Source organism: Populus euphratica, unplaced genomic scaffold, assembly GCF_000495115.2.
Source record: "Populus euphratica unplaced genomic scaffold, PopEup_1.0 scaffold4.1, whole genome shotgun sequence".
NCBI classification, from domain to species: domain Eukaryota; kingdom Viridiplantae; phylum Streptophyta; class Magnoliopsida; order Malpighiales; family Salicaceae; genus Populus; species Populus euphratica.
The window spans coordinates 2,443,753-2,460,938 of NW_011499859.1; the positions used below are offsets into that span (position 1 = coordinate 2,443,753).

Here is a 17,186-nt window from a genome sequence, read left to right on the forward strand (position 1 = left end):
CGTAAATCTAATGACGATAATCATTTTGATGCCTCTATTAATAATTAATTCCCCATCAATATCACAAAGCGTGGCGAGAAAGAAGATGATGAAGAAGAAGAAGATATATCCGAATGGTTTGGCGAAAACTCTTGCTGCCGGTTTTAGAAAAACCAATGTCAGCAAGCATGCTCAGTAAGTAAATGCACAGGAAAATTATACACTAACGAAAACTTGTGAAGTGTGCATTATGCACTAACGAGAACTTGTGAAACTATGGAGAGTGAAAGAGAGAGAAACCTTACTTGAAAGAAATGTCGATGGTTGATTTGCACTGCTGTTCGTAGTCTGCCTTCCAAGCATTGATTTATATAGTAACTCGAGCCACCAAACACTCTAACTAAATATTAATAATTAATTACAACAGCCAACAAAGAAAAACTGCTAGGATATAATAAGGTACAGTATTTATCAACCGTCGACTTTGCAAAACTTGATATTATTGGCATCCTGTAAATTCATGGATAATAATAATTAAGCAAATTCTATAAATTCTTTTTCGTGTCTATGAAATCTTTGGATGAAATTAGTTGGTTAATAATTCTGACAGTAATTACTGTTGACAAAGTATTATACTTTATTTTTAACTTTCTAGAACTCTCTAAAAAACTTAATTTTTTGATGACGTGGAGTTCATTGATGATTCTATAGGTATTCTATTTAATATTTTAAAAAAAAGTAAAATAAACAATAAAAAACAAGAATTTTTTTTAAAAAAATAAAACTAAAATTAAAAAATAAGTTTTTATTATTAATTTAAAAAATATTATCGAATACAATTTATCTGGTGAACCGAAGCTAGATAAGGAGGTGAAGGCAGATCTTTGCCTAAACTAGGATGGCAACAATTTTGGCCATATATAATAGTGAGGGTTGACAACAGATGCTCGATGACATTCATTTTATCTCTCAGGTTAGTCGTTTCAAACCTAAGTTAGGATATCTTAGCACTAAATCGGATTATCTGAGATTTAACTTGTTCTCATACAATCACTTTCGATGACATTCATTTTATCTCTCAGGTTGGTCGTTTCAAACCTAAGTTAGGACATCTTAGCACTAACTCGGATTATCTGAGATTTAACTTTTTCTCATACAATCACCTGGACGACCGAAGAATATTGGCTTGAACCTAATTGTGAGGAACCAACGATCAATACATTAAGACCTATTCACATATCCTCGACTGTAATGTTGGAGATAATGTAAATTTGTTTTCTATTGGGTCTACCGAACAATCCAGTCTTTAGCCACAATTCTAGATTGAGTTCTAGATGAATCGAAGGATCATCCTTGTATCTTTTCTATAATTGGGTATTATACATTTCATGAAAAAAAAAAACAAGTCAATAAACTTAAAAAAAAATAACTTAAGAAAAAAAGTATTAAAATTCAACTTTCCATGAACTTTGAACTCGGCTATCCATGAGCTTCTACACCTCTTTTCAGTGTTCTCAACATAGTTTTGAAAGTCAGCTAGGCTCGATGGGTCAACCCGGGACTCGACCGACTAAGAGCTGGAACCAGGCTTGGTTGAAGAAAAAATAAAGGAAGAACTCAGTGTGACCCGACTGGTTGACCCAGTGACCTGACAAGATTTGGTTAAAAAAACGGTTGCAACCCGTTAGCTTTTTTTTTTTTTACTAAAACAACGTCATTTTGATTAAAAAAGAATTGACCCAAGCGATCCGGTGACCCTATCATAACTTGATGACCCTGTCAGAACCCGAAACCCGGGCCGGGTCTGAAAATTATGGTTCTCAATTTGCTTGTGAGTTTCAACAAAAAGCGTCATCGATCTCAGATTGCATCCAAGCATCATAGCTTACAAAAGGAAGCTATTGTTCGTTAAATATTTTCATATGATGCAACAATTAAAAAAAAACATTATAAAACAAAATCTTACCATTCACTTTGCATGCAAAATGAATGGAATAGATCTGTTAGTGTGCACGGTAATAAAACTATGAATCTCCTTGTTCCGGTTCTTCACACCAGACTACGATCACCACACGAAATGATCAGATGTTACTTATTGGATATAAGCGTCCTAGACAACCTCTAAGATGTGTGGCAATCTGAAATCTCTATAAGCGACCACACTTATCAACTTGAAATATCACTTTCTTTTGCATATTTCTTTGGTTTTTTCTGCTTCTCATACCATAAATCACACAACTGGTTCTAAGAAAAACATTATTGGTTAAGATTAAGATGTCATATTTTGAACTCAATCTTATCTAATATCATTGTGATTCTCTCATATGCTCTTCTGGCAATAGTGATATTAGCCTCCTGCCAGAAATTTTTTTTATTAATTACATGTCAAATTCATAAAATACTTAATTTATTAAAATTCAAATACTTGCCAAATCAAAATAATAAAAAATTATTTATAAATATATTAACCTTAAACTTTCTGAACCAAACATCAATTATAGGATTCCATAAGGATTTTTAAAAAATCTGACTCTATTGAAATAAAGAAACTTTCATTGTCGATTTCATCGTTGATGTCATCATGCAAGTAACATCTATATTTGTAAATTTAAAATTTTATTTTTTTATTAAAATTAATTATTAAAAAATTATTTCTTTATTGTACAGGAAAGAAAAATAAACATACATAATATGGCCGGACTTTTAATGAGCAATATATTTCTCAGTGTGTGTGTTAATATGGCCGGACTTTTAATGAGCAATAAATTTCTCAGTGTGTGTGTATATATATATATACAGGGAAGAATTTTAAACTGAATTGGTTTAAGAATTTGGAATAATTAGATTATTATTTTTTTAATAGTGCTCGCTCCTAAAGTAGGTTCCTTTTAAGTTTACATCAAATAAATTAATCAATCACTTTACTTTTTGTCACGAAGTCATAACAATAGGGAAACACAAAAATTAATGCTAAGAGATGCTGGAAGGTTTAATCAGTAATTTAATTTACTAATTGTCAATCGATGTAGTAAGGTAGTGGGATACCGTCATAATTCTGCTAACTTTCTGTATCTTTAAACTCCGTACATGATTTATGCGACATTAATCAACTAATAAACATTAACTTAGTAGCGTATTTTAAAAGCAAAACAATTCATATTTAAAAAAATAAACAGAAGAATAAACGTAGAGTTGAAAATCATCTTATATAGTTTTTAAACTCAATTTGAATAGATTTATACAAGTCACGAGTACATAGTTTTAAAATTTAATTTGAATTGATTTGGATAAGTTACAGTTTAGTTGATTGATCTAAGTTAATTAAAATAAATTTAATTTTTTATTTTATAAAAAAATAAACTAATATCTTTTAAAAAATTATAAAAAAATTAACGAATCTTAACTGAATTTTTATTAAATGGCCAGCTAACTCACTAACTCACTAGTTAGCTCGCGTTTTTTAATGAAGTCGTACTGGTGAATATCTCTTTCTACTGTTGTTGAAACTTGGTTGGATCTAGAACCAGGTCATGGATCACTTCTGATTCACTTGAGGTGGCGGCCATTAAAATGTTAATTTATTTGTTAATTAAAGCTGAATTTGCGTTTGTGTCAGAGACAATTATAAATTAATTTCCGAAGACCGGAAGGATGGAAAACGCAACTAATTCCACCCTCCAGTTACCTCGCTAGATTAATTATGCATTTCAGCTTTGAACTTTTGTACCTCAATCAATATTTTGAAATTAAATCGCATCGATTTCTTTCACCTACCATTCAAAAATTACTAGTCGAGAGAAAATAGCGGACAGCAAGTTGAACATGAAATAAAGAGACAGTTAAGCTGACCAAACTAAACCATGTAATTAAATTGACAAATAACACTTTCTTATTCTTCCAAAATTCTGGCATCATTCAAATAGTCAATGCCGTAGTTGCAACGAATCCGAGTCATTCGATGATGAATGATGAAATAACTGTGATTGTGGTGTTTGAAAATCTATAAATTATCACCCAGTCGTATCTATTCAGCACCTCCCCGCAATCCTTGGCGGTGGAGGTTTTTTTAAGCAAAAAACCCACCGGTACATTGCTTGGTAAAAACTCAAAACTTGTATTTTTAAGCGTATGGACCCGACTAATCATGCGATTTAATTTTTTTTAATATATTAAAATAATATTTAAGTGAGGCTATGGTCGTAATGGAGATCCTGTTAACTGCTAGAGATCCCAGTGTCCTTAGGGTTCTCGCATGCATCCAGCCTCCCATTGGCAATGCGATTTAATTCACTTAGTACACTTTTAATAACTTGCAAAAGCAATGGAGAATTCTACGGTCATTTGTTCTTGCTACGTTTTCTAGTTTTATTAGTTCCCAAGTCGCTAGGTTTGGATGCCTCGTCTGTTACTCAAGCTTGTACAATGTGAGATTAAGCAACTTCAGAAAATTGAACTGCTCAATCTATAAAGAAAAAAAGAAAAGCCATCTAAGAAATTATAAACATACAGTGGTTAAAGAAGTTTGACAGAACTATAGTAAAAGCAATACTTGGCAGGATAAATTAGAAGAGTAAATTAAAAATAAAAACGGATGGAACTTGAACGAAGAAACATTCAAAATCAAAATCAAAATCAAATGGATTAGCTCTTGTATTTTGTAAGAAAAACAATTAACTGCATTGATAATGACTTCCCTAAAATAAAAAAATCAACGAGGAATATCGTATTTATTTATTGTTACAAGTAAGATGTTTGAATCCAAAACCTGTTGAAAGAAAAACAGAGTACAATAATACTAAAACATTATTAAATTTATAACTAACCAACGTATGACCAACGTACTGTTAATAACTTCAATGGGTTCTTCTTTTTCTAGAATGACGCCATAGAAGCTAATAAACAATGTCTGATGAATCTTCATGGCATCATCAGAAGCAAGAATATACAAACTATATAGCATTGACAACACTGTAAGCAAGAAGTCGAACAGTGAAAAATGCTAATTTTCTTGGGAAGGCTGATTTGTAAATCATTTTCCTTACAGTGTTCTATTCAAACACAAACTCTCACGTCCTAATTTTGTTGACATTATTAACTCTTTAAAGAGAATAAGGCATTTTCTAATTCGACTTCTTGTCCTAACTGGAAATTAGCCGACAACGTTTAATATGCTGTTTTAACTTTTGCGCTGAGAGATTTGCTTGGGATTTGGATGTAGATTCTTTCTTCTTCTTCTTTTTTCCCTAAAAACTCCTCAATGTTTGAGCATAATAACCCTTCGAGACATTTCGCCTTGCTCAATTTCAGTATCCTCGGCCTGCAGTTCTTGACTTTTGACTTTCAAAACCCAGGTTTTTTTATCCTTGGTCAACCAAATCTCAAAACTCATATTATTGAAATCCATGGACCGTTTCTTCCTTGAAAAATGCATTTTTAAAAGTCAAACTTTTCTATATTTATTTATTATTAAAAAAATTGACAAATAAAAAATATTTTTTACTAGAAAAAGGGCTTAGTTTTTGAAATCTATTTTTTTTAAATCTATTTTTCTTTTATTTTACATAAAAAACACTTTTCATAAATTGTAAAAAATAAAAAGATAATTTTTTATGTGTTAATTATATCAAGTTTTTTCCTTAATTTTTTATTTAATTTATTTTTATAACGATTTTGGTTTTCATTGTCATTCATTTTATTGTTATTTATTTTTCTTTTATTTTTTTAGTTGAATTTTTTATTTATCAAATTTGATCTTATTACTTTTGATTTCTATTTATTTTATTTGAAAATAATTTATTATTTTTTTAATTTTATCATTTTTTAATTTTTATCTGTTGAATTTTTTTATTGTTATTTATTTTATTTGAAATAGTTTATAAATTTTTTTTTTAATTTCATCCTCTTTTACATTAATAAATTATTTTTCAATTTATTTTTTCTTAACATAGTCAAATACTATAAAATATTTTTTAATTTATTTTTTATGATATTATCAAACATTAAAAATTAATTAAATTTTAAAAAAAATTATTTTTTTAAAAAAATTATTTTCCAACAAATATACAAGATTAACCCGTCTCAATGATTTTCCAACAAATATACAAGATTAACCCATCGCTAGCAAGGCTAAGCCTCTAATGCAGGGCCTAAACCTCCAGCGATGGTCTATAACGTTTGCGATTTAAAGCCCAGTTGAGTTTCCAATAAATAGTAAAAAGAAAAGGAAAAGATGAATGTTGATTCGTCTAGCCACATTTTATTTTTTGGGGTGTCTGTAAGTTTAATCTTAAAGACAATTTCGGACTAACTTTAGGTAGGTAGTTAGACTAAAGATGTTTGTTAGAAATTCATGTAAACTACTTACGTTCAAATCGATGTGTTTACAATGTTATTAAAATTAGGTATTAAAAAAAGAAAGAAAGGCATGGAGTACCGTTTACTCCCAAGATATCAGCAGTGGCCTATATGCAGCAAAATACATATACTCGTCCGATCAACAGATTATAACAGTACTGTCCGATAGTCTTCAATTTCTAATCAATAAAATGAACTAATTTCAGGCATGTCTATCGACACCAGCAGCTGCATGCATCCAAGAAGCAACGCTAATGATGGAAAGTTATCAACTTAGTTCTCTTTTGTACTTCTGTAAGTTCAGGACCACAACATTTCGGCTCACCCGAGTTATGGACCTAATGTGTAAATATCGATGCATATATTGTTGTATCAAATGTTCTTCATGTAGCTAGTTGTAGCAGTTTGTGCATGCTAAGAACCACTCTCTCTAAAGTGGTTTAAGTTCACACATGATTTCTTGTCTCTAAAGTGGGGTGTGATAGTTGCTGGTTAATTAAACCTCACCTAGGGTTAGGGCATCGCATGTTCAACCTCTTGAGGTTGATTCTAAAATAGCAGTGAATATTAGTCTTGGATGGCACCGATTGTCTTACAGAGCTAACTACCCGCTGGTTCTTGCCATACGTACGGGGATTGCTTGCTAAATTAAGATCTTGGATGGTCAAGTTCATTCATTTAGTCTTTTTTGGGGGTCGAATGGATAACTTGGCAGGGTAAAAGTAAACTCTGAAAGCCATGTTCAAGGATGAAGATCCCACTGTCGCAAATCTTGCAGAAAAATTCAGTTGATAATAGAAATTGTCCTAACCTGACCAATTCTACCACAACTCAAGTGATCCATACATGGTCAATAATAAGGCTTGTAAGGCAAGAGTACAAAAACTCTGGCACTAATAATTTATAGTGACAAGTGTAAGAAACCCTAATTAAGCCTTTGTTTAAAACGCTCGTTCCTTGACAATATCCAAGCTTATTTCACTGGGATCTGTGGCCTGTAACTCAACTTGAACCCCATCAAGCTCTCTTCTGAATCTGTCCTTTGAACTAGCATACAACATTTTGCTCCTTATCTTCGATGCATCAGGAGACCTGGAGCCAAATATGTATGATATTTTAAATGAAGAAATGGATAGATTCGCATATATAAAAGAATTGTATTATAATAATGATTGCATTGCAATATTTGCTTGATGTTAATTACCATGCAACGAAGAAGATTTTGCTCTTCTGAACATTCTCATCAGTGGTGAAATCGAAATCGTAGACAGCATATCGGCACTCATCGATTGGCAAACTGGCAGTAAAATCATCATAGCTCTGTTGAGGTTCTCCCAATGTCTCAACCACCACTTGTTGAGTCTTTTCTTCGATCTTGAACACGATAAATCGGTGGCTCCTCTTCGCTTTTAGTTCCAGGAACCTCAGCTTGCATCCATCATTAACAGCCATTCCAGATGCTGAATTTGCCTATACCATAGACCAAAAAGAAAAAAAGAAATATAACTTTAGCTCGATATAATTAATAGTTAATTGTCACCGACAAACTGCTTAAGCAGAGAAGAACTGTTTGTAATCATTTCAACATTTTATTTTATTATTTTATGAAAAATCAACATTTTATATTGTTTTTAACATAACAGTACAGACGGTAAAAGTTTTGGATTTTACTAAACCTCATGCATCTTTCAAATATATATATATAGCTTTGGAAGATTCATGAATATAACATCAGACACGGGGAGGTTAATTTTACAACTTTTCCTGAAATTGAGAAAAAATTAAATTGAGGTGAAATAATAATCTTGTATTCAGAATGGCCAAAGAGGATGGTGGCTGTCACCTTAAAGGAACTCAAACTAATGCGGAAGCTCAAATTGTGAAGCTTTAAATGCCAAAAAAGATTAATGCGACACAATTAGATCTCTCTCTATCAACAACATGCTCCACCACCATGAACCAGACAAGTTTGCGAGACCAAATTTTTTCAGTGTTGATCGTGACATTATCAGAATGAACTGATCATATGAAATTCCTAAATTTAGCAGTAGCAGCCATCATGCATCGTATATTTCAATAGCAATATTTGATACATTGTTGTGCAATGCAGAGGTAGAGAGGAAGGAAGCACATACCATTTTGCCACCAAAGAATGTCGGGCCTTGTGAATTGTGAAGAGGTAGAGGAAGCAAAGATGATCAATGAGAGTTGTAAGAATAAGAAATAGAATGGAGATCCTTGTTTTTTGGAGTCTTGAGAGGTGAAATTTGTAGGGTGGAATGAGATTGTGTGGAATATGAGAGAGTTTGGAGGAGAAAATGAAGGGCGTTCTTATTGGAATTTAATTTCTGGTATGTCTTGCCTTCTAGACTTCTAAGCTGAAACAATCTATTTTTAGGGGTTTTTTTTAATTTTCAAAAAAAAATATTATTTTTTATAACGATTTTATTAAAAAAATATTCGAAGGAATCTCAATGAGTAAATGTTTTATTTATTTATTTGAAGCAACAGTGAATTTTTCATCAACAACGTGATTTTTTGAATAATAACTTAAAGAAATTAAAATACAAATCCATATGAATTCAAAAAAATCTAAATTTAGAAGGACAAATGTATTTCCTTAGCAAAATCTCCTTTTTCGTTATTTATCTATTTTTAATTTTGATGTTTATCAGGAGTGTGATTTTTCAAAACAAAATTTATTGAACCAATTTTCAATAAAAAAAAATAAAAAATAATATCTCAATCATTTTTATACAACTGCATGAAAAAAAATAAGTAATTCATGAAAATAATATAAAAACATTGATATTAAAAAAATTATTTTATTGTCAATGAATATTCATGTGTAATTTCTTTTTAACGCTAGGCATGTTGTTTCATATGCAATTATTAAAAAAATTAAAAATATAACCATAAAAATCCTCTAATCTTATTTGAGAAATATGTTATAATTTAATTTTTTTGAAAAATAATTACAATTATTTATTTAAACAGGATTTTATTTAAAAATTTGCAGAAAGTTTAAAGAAGAAGAGGGCCAAGTAAGGCTAGGCGATCATGGGCCTCAACTGATAGGCAATTTCAGCCATCTACAATCATTGAAAAATTAGATTTCAAGTTATTTGAATTAAAAATTCTAATTTCAGTTTCACATTAAAACTCCTAAAAATTATTATATGAACTTCAATAGCCTCATTTATAACTCTAAAACACTATATAATTAATCTAAAATTCTAAAAATAAGTCAAATCAAATATATTCAAAACCCAATCTTTTTTTTTTTTTTTACATGTTAAGATCATCCAAACCTCTTTCATTAAATACCCTCTTCAAAAAAATCTATTTGCACCAAGGTTGGTGTTTTTTATTGTTAGAATGTGAAAGATATAATTTTTCTCTATTTTCCTCTTTTGCCGCGACTTCTTGTCTTTTCTCTTAAGAATTGAAGCATAGTAAAAATAGTTTTTTGGAGTGAAATATGAATATCTAAAATTATAAGGATCAAATAGATATAAAAGTAAAACATCAAGGAACTAAATAATGTAATTTTATTTTTGCAATTTTTAATGCAATCGATGTATGGTATAATTGTGAGATCACCGCAAAATCAATTTATTTTATAATATTCTTTTGGATAATGCAACATTGAAAGTCTAAAGATATAGAAATGAAAGTCCAAAGATACAGGAACGCTGAGCATGATAGGAGAGAATGTTGGTTTAAAGTTGCTTATTTTTTGAACATTCTTCCATCATACCTGATTTTAAGATGCATAAAAGAATCAGATGCCTGTACCAGTTGATTATTTGCCATGTTAGGTAATGATACCATCAAATTGGATTCTGAGACTGGATTATTCCAATAATCTATTTGTTTTGTAGTTTATTTCAAACAATTGAGAAACCTGGACAATAACAGAGTAAAGGTGCAACATATAAGATGATCACAAGAATGTTCAATCAATCTTAGGATTATCTAAAATTTATATAATTGTTAATTTTAAAAATAATAAAATTAATTAAAATATATACAAACTAATTAAATATTCATTTTAATCAAAACAAATGTTCAATCATCAAGATAATTAAAAAAAAAAATCAATCATAAAATAGAATCATGCCCTATCTTGTGATATTCTCTAGTTGAAGAACCAGTTTAGCAATGTGACTGGTAACGTATTTAGATTTTTAAAACCCAGTCCTTGACACGTTTCAAGATCCAAATAGTTTTGATTAATTAATCAAGTTACCCAAGTTATCTTAATTTTTTTTGTTATTAATCAAAATGATATTATTTTAATTAAAAAAATTAATAATTAATGAATTGTAATCGGATTTTTGACTAGGTTAACCTATTAGGCTTGCCAAGTTTTTAACTTTCCTTATTTTTTCTTAAACCAGACTTGGTTCTAGCCATGGATCAATCAAATCCTAGATCAACCTATCGAGGTGGGTTTCAAAACTAGTACTAACATCTACTATTATTAATTGTTTATTTATGATTGTGGTAGCGGTTGCTGTTCAAATTATTTTTAATTTAGAAATGCATTAAGATAATATTTTTTTATTTTTTTAAAAATTATTTCTGATATAAGTGAATTAAAACAATTAAAAAATATTAAAAAATTAAAATTTTTTAGAATTATAATACATTCCAAACGGCTCTAAACCTGCCGTGTGCTAATTTTGTCAAGAGAAAATATCACTAGAAAGAATAGAAAATATCATCGTACGTCCCAATTCATGTTGGAGGAGACTTCACCCATGACGTTGGTGAAATGTAACGGTAAAGCATGGAAAACCATTTGATAAGAAATTTAGGATCCATTTCGAGGAAGCTTGGCCAATAACAAATGGAGAAAAAAAAAAAAAACCTAAAAAGCAAAAGATGACCCAAGAACTTTCAAGCAGGAGCATAAAGATAGCTTAGCTTGCCTTCCAGTCGAAGGCTACCAATTGGAATATTGTCAGAAGAGAAGAAAGTAGTGGCCTCACAGCAAAATGAAAAAGAGTATATCGTGTATGATGAAATGATTATGATTATTTTTTAAAGTATTTTTTATTTTAATAAAATGTTAATAATATATTTTTTGTTTTTTAAAAATTATTTTTAAAATCAGTATATTAAAATAATTTAAAAATATATTAATTTTTTTAAAATTTGAAACACAGTTTCAAACACCCCTCTCGGTTATAGTGGGCCATCACTGTCCCGTTAATTATGCCCAACATAGGATCCATGACAAGGCCCAATACAACACCCCATCCTTGACCTCTGACCTCTGACCTTTGATCATGTGGCTGTGATGGATAGAGAAGTCCGTTCTCTTTCATAGCTGTCATGTTCCTTACAGCTTTTCTTTGCTTAGGTTACACTTTGCAATCCTGCTTCTGCTACTTGCAGTTGTACTTGTGGTCCCCTGCCTTTTGTCAGTCCCCTGGATCATCGCTGCTCAAGCAACCCCTGAGCTTCCCCCACCCACCCACACAGTTGCAGGGGGACAGGTCCACACAGAACCAACCAATCTTAGCCGTTTGATGCAGTCAATAATGAATTTGTTCATTGATCTTTGATTAATACCACTTATTATTGGTATCTCACACACTCCCACACTATCTAGCGAGCCCAGAAAATATTATAATTATTATATTATAAAAAATTAAAATTTTTTAGAATTATAATACATTCCAAACGGCTCTAAACCTGCCGTGTGCTAATTTTGTCAAGAGAAAATATCACTAGAAAGAATAGAAAATATCATCGTACGTCCCAATTCATGTTGGAGGAGACTTCACCCATGACGTTGGTGAAATGTAACGGTAAAGCATGGAAAACCATTTGATAAGAAATTTAGGATCCATTTCGAGGAAGCTTGGCCAATAACAAATGGAGAAAAAAAAAAAAAACCTAAAAAGCAAAAGATGACCCAAGAACTTTCAAGCAGGAGCATAAAGATAGCTTAGCTTGCCTTCCAGTCGAAGGCTACCAATTGGAATATTGTCAGAAGAGAAGAAAGTAGTGGCCTCACAGCAAAATGAAAAAGAGTATATCGTGTATGATGAAATGATTATGATTATTTTTTAAAGTATTTTTTATTTTAATAAAATGTTAATAATATATTTTTTGTTTTTTAAAAATTATTTTTAAAATCAGTATATTAAAATAATTTAAAAATATATTAATTTTTTTAAAATTTGAAACACAGTTTCAAACACCCCTCTCGGTTATAGTGGGCCATCACTGTCCCGTTAATTATGCCCAACATAGGATCCATGACAAGGCCCAATACAACACCCCATCCTTGACCTCTGACCTCTGACCTTTGATCATGTGGCTGTGATGGATAGAGAAGTCCGTTCTTTTTCATAGCTGTCATGTTCCTAACAGCTTTTCTTTGCTTAGGTTACACTTTGCAATCCTGCTTCTGCTACTTGCAGTTGTACTTGTGGTCCCCTGCCTTTTGTCAGTCCCCTGGATCATCGCTGCTCAAGCAACCCCTGAGCTTCCCCCACCCACCCACACAGTTGCAGGGGGACAGGTCCACACAGAACCAACCAATCTTAGCCGTTTGATGCAGTCAATAATGAATTTGTTCATTGATCTTTGATTAATACTACTTATTATTGGTATCTCACACACTCCCACACTATCTAGCGAGCCCAGAAAATATTATAATTATTATATTATTCATGAATTATATCAAATTTAATTATTATATATTTTATTTGATTTAAAAATATATTAATTTTTTTAAAATTTGAAACACAGTTTCAAACACCCCTCTCGGTTAAAAATATATTAATTTTTTTAAAAATTAGTTCTTTCAAAATTGCTTTGAAACACAGTTTCAAATACCCCTCTCAGTTATAGTGGGCCATCACTGTCCCGTTAATTATGCCCAACATAGGATCCATGACAAGGCCCAATACAACACCCCATCCTTGACCTCTGACCTCTGACCTTTGATCATGTGGCTGTGATGGATAGAGAAGTCCGTTCTCTTTCATAGCTGTCATGTTCCTTACAGCTTTTCTTTGCTTAGGTTACACTTTGCAATCCTGCTTCTGCTACTTGCAGTTGTACTTGTGGTCCCCTGCCTTTTGTCAGTCCCCTGGATCATCGCTGCTCAAGCAACCCCTGAGCTTCCCCCACCCACCCACACAGTTGCAGGGGGACAGGTCCACACAGAACCAACCAATCTTAGCCGTTTGATGCAGTCAATAATGAATTTGTTCATTGATCTTTGATTAATACTACTTATTATTGGTATCTCACACACTCCCACACTATCTAGCGAGCCCAGAAAATATTATAATTATTATATTATTCATGAATTATATCAAATTTAATTATTATATATTTTATTTGATTTCTTTCTATTATAATTTGATTCTCACACTATTTTTTTTAATTATTATTTATTTTATTATAAATAATTTTAAAAATTAAATTTATTTATTTTTAATTTCAACATCTTTTAATTTTTTTATTTATTACATTTAGTTTTTTAATTACTATTTATTTTATTTGAAATAATTTATAAGATTAAATAATTTTTTAATTTTATATTCCTTTATCTTTTTTGCCTATCAAATTTAATTATTATTCTTTTAATTATTATTTATTTTATTCAAAATAATTTATAAAATTATATATATTTTTTAATTTCATTATTTTTCAACTTTTTCATCTTTAATTTTAGTTTTTATTTTTAATAAATTTTAAAAAAATAAAATAACAATAAATTATTTTCTATTGTATAGCCTAACACTAAAAAATACTCTTCAATTGGATTTCCATAACACAAACATTATAAAATAATTCACCCTTTATAAATTTATTTAATATAAAAACCCAATCCAAACGACAACCATTTATTTACAACCCTGATTCCACCTTCCGCCAAATTATTCAACTCCTCCATTAACAAATCACCTCCTTCCGCGTCTCCAACTGCACAAACCCAATAAATACTACCTCACCAGAGAAACAAAACCCAATTTCAAAAATTTCAAGTTCCCACTAAAACCAAACGTCAATCCCTTCTCCACCGTCAACTAACAGAACCGTCAAATTCCTTCTTTTTTATACACAAACAAGGGAGAATCAAACCACAGAGCACTCACTGCATCCTCTCCAGTCTCCTCTACAGAAAAAAAATAAAATCATATATATATAAAAACCCCTAAACTTTCCCTCTCAAAAACTTTTTCCGAGAAAATGAGAGAAATCCTTCACATCCAAGGAGGCCAATGCGGCAACCAAATAGGAGCAAAGTTTTGGGAAGTAGTATGTGCAGAACACGGGATTGACTCAACCGGTCGGTATCATGGTGACTCGGCTCTCCAACTCGAGCGAGTTAATGTTTACTACAATGAAGCAAGCTGTGGAAGGTTTGTCCCTCGTGCTGTTTTAATGGATCTTGAACCGGGTACGATGGATAGTGTTAGATCCGGTCCTTACGGACAGATATTTAGACCGGATAATTTTGTGTTTGGCCAATCTGGTGCTGGTAATAACTGGGCTAAAGGGCATTATACGGAGGGCGCGGAGTTGATTGATTCTGTTCTTGATGTTGTTAGGAAGGAGGCTGAGAACTGTGACTGCTTGCAAGGTAAGGAGTTTTGGTCTTCATTTTTTGTTTTTCGAAAAAGTGGAATGGAAAGCGATACGGTTTTCCTGTTTGTTTCTCAGGAAAGTGGACCTGGAGTTCTTTTTTTCTTTTTCTGTTTGGTTCTTCGGAAAACGAGGAAAAGTTGAGTTATACGGTTTGTTTGATTCGGGAAATTGAGGAGAATGGATCAAAGAGTTTCTGACTATAGGTTTTGTTTTAGAGAAAAAATATAATAAATGTTTTTTTTTAATGTAATAAAGTAAAGAATCGAGTTGCTTTCCTAAATTTTGTCAGTCCATCTGCTACTCTAATCTCGTTGAAGGTTATTTGTTTCTGATAATGATTCAGCAAATAAAAGAGACTTCTGTCTGTGTTTTGGCTTTGATAAGTAGTTAATAAATAAATAAATTTGTTGGTTTAAAAATGCAGGATTTCAGGTATGCCACTCACTGGGGGGTGGCACAGGGTCTGGAATGGGAACACTCTTAATCTCGAAAATTAGAGAGGAATACCCAGATCGAATGATGCTAACATTCTCTGTCTTCCCATCTCCAAAGGTCTCGGACACTGTGGTTGAGCCTTACAATGCAACTCTCTCTGTTCACCAGCTTGTTGAGAATGCTGATGAGTGCATGGTTCTTGATAATGAGGCCCTTTATGATATCTGCTTCCGTACTCTCAAGCTCACAACTCCCAGCTGTAAGCGCCCCCACCCGCCCTCTCTTTTTTCCCGGTCTCAATTTCCTTTGATTTGCTTCTCTTTGTGTGTGTTTGTCGTGCACTTCGTTTGCAATTTTAGTAGGAGCTTTAATTTAATTTAATTTATCATATATGTGCTGCTTGAATTAAAGGTTTCAGTTTCTTCCCTTTCATATACCTGGACAATGAAGTAGGCAAAAAAGGTTCATAATCATGATTTATGTGAGATGGTAATATGTTAATTTGATCTGGGTTTTATTTAAATGGGGAGCTCGCTGTCTCGTAATTGAAACAATATTCTAGTGTACCTAGAAGAGTAACCGTGTGCTCCTGGTCGGTGCCCAAATATATCCTCAATTTTTCAGTGACCATCTTTGGACGGTTTTAGCCACATGGTTTCATATTCTTTTCTGTCTCGATGCACAAATACAGTTGTGAGTGCAGATGGGCCTCGCATGCTATAGCTGTTTTATCTCATAAAGATATAAAACGTCAGGTTTCATAGGTTTTTGCCATTTTTAGTAATGCTTTCGTAGTAGCTTCAGCCAAACTAACACTTGTTTCGATATGCTCATTGTTATAGCCTTCTTTTGTTACTGTTTCTCTCATTCATAAGCCTGCATTTTGAGGAAAAAAGAACTTTCAACCGCAGAATAAAAAAATTGGGTCTTTGGAAACTTTCCTTCCCCTGTTATGTTATATAATTTTTCACTGTGATGAGATGATCCATGTGATGGATACCGTTATCGTTGAAGGTAACTAACTGGAAAATTTTGTTTATCAGTTGGTGATCTGAACCACCTGATTTCAGCCACAATGAGTGGTGTTACATGCTGCCTTCGTTTCCCTGGTCAGCTCAATTCGGACCTTCGCAAACTTGCTGTGAACCTCATCCCATTCCCCCGTCTTCACTTTTTCATGGTTGGCTTTGCACCTCTCACATCCCGTGGCTCACAGCAATACCGTGCCCTAACTGTACCTGAACTCACCCAACAAATGTGGGATGCCAAGAATATGATGTGTGCTGCTGATCCTCGCCATGGCAGATACCTCACAGCCTCTGCGATGTTTCGTGGCAAAATGAGCACGAAGGAAGTTGATGAGCAGATGATCAACGTTCAAAACAAGAACTCATCCTACTTTGTCGAATGGATCCCCAACAACGTCAAGTCAACTGTCTGTGACATTCCTCCTACAGGCTTGACAATGGCTTCCACTTTCATTGGCAACTCAACATCAATCCAAGAGATGTTCAGAAGAGTTAGCGAGCAGTTCACTGCCATGTTCCGCAGGAAGGCTTTCTTGCATTGGTACACTGGAGAGGGAATGGATGAGATGGAATTTACAGAGGCTGAGAGCAACATGAATGATTTGGTCTCAGAGTACCAGCAGTACCAGGACGCAACTGCTGATGAGGAAGGCGACTATGAAGATGAGGAAGCATACCAGGACGAGGATTAAAGATGAGAGATATCTGTCTTTCCTTCGTTTGCTTATAGGATATACGGGTGTCGGGTTTACTTCTGTTGAATGTTTT

At 32.4% G+C, this 17,186-nt stretch overlaps 2 protein-coding genes across 2 annotated transcripts; one reads left to right on the plus strand and one right to left on the minus strand.

Moving 5' to 3' along the window:
• Positions 1-7,188: 7,188 nt before the first annotated feature.
• On the minus strand, positions 7,189-8,665 carry LOC105124400 (actin-depolymerizing factor 1-like). The gene is made up of 3 exons (XM_011024415.1): positions 8,469-8,665; positions 7,538-7,803; positions 7,189-7,425 (listed from the first exon to the last, which is right to left on the minus strand). The coding sequence occupies exons 1-3, from the start codon at positions 8,469-8,471 to the stop codon at positions 7,275-7,277; spliced, it is 420 nt and encodes a 139-aa protein (XP_011022717.1). The 5' UTR covers positions 8,472-8,665; the 3' UTR covers positions 7,189-7,274.
• Positions 8,666-14,305: 5,640 nt separating this feature from the next.
• LOC105124401 (tubulin beta-5 chain-like) lies at positions 14,306-17,180 on the plus strand. The gene is made up of 3 exons (XM_011024416.1): positions 14,306-14,950; positions 15,380-15,649; positions 16,434-17,180. Exons 1-3 carry the CDS (start codon positions 14,557-14,559, stop codon positions 17,108-17,110), a joined length of 1,341 nt encoding a protein of 446 aa, XP_011022718.1. The 5' UTR covers positions 14,306-14,556; the 3' UTR covers positions 17,111-17,180.
• The last annotated feature ends 6 nt before the right edge of the window (positions 17,181-17,186 follow it).

Excerpts from the sequence above, each read along its gene's own strand:
- LOC105124400 (XM_011024415.1), bottom strand. Across the intron at positions 7,426-7,537 it reads AAAATCTTCTTCGTTGCATG|GTCTCCTGATGCATCGAAGA; the intron begins GTAATTAACATC and ends ATTTGGCTCCAG.
- LOC105124401 (XM_011024416.1), top strand. The coding sequence starts at position 14,557 with ATGAGAGAAATCCTTCACATCCAAGGAGGCCAATGCGGCAACCAAATA. Across the intron at positions 14,951-15,379 it reads GAACTGTGACTGCTTGCAAG|GATTTCAGGTATGCCACTCA; the intron begins GTAAGGAGTTTT and ends TTAAAAATGCAG. Across the intron at positions 15,650-16,433 it reads CAAGCTCACAACTCCCAGCT|TTGGTGATCTGAACCACCTG; the intron begins GTAAGCGCCCCC and ends TTTGTTTATCAG.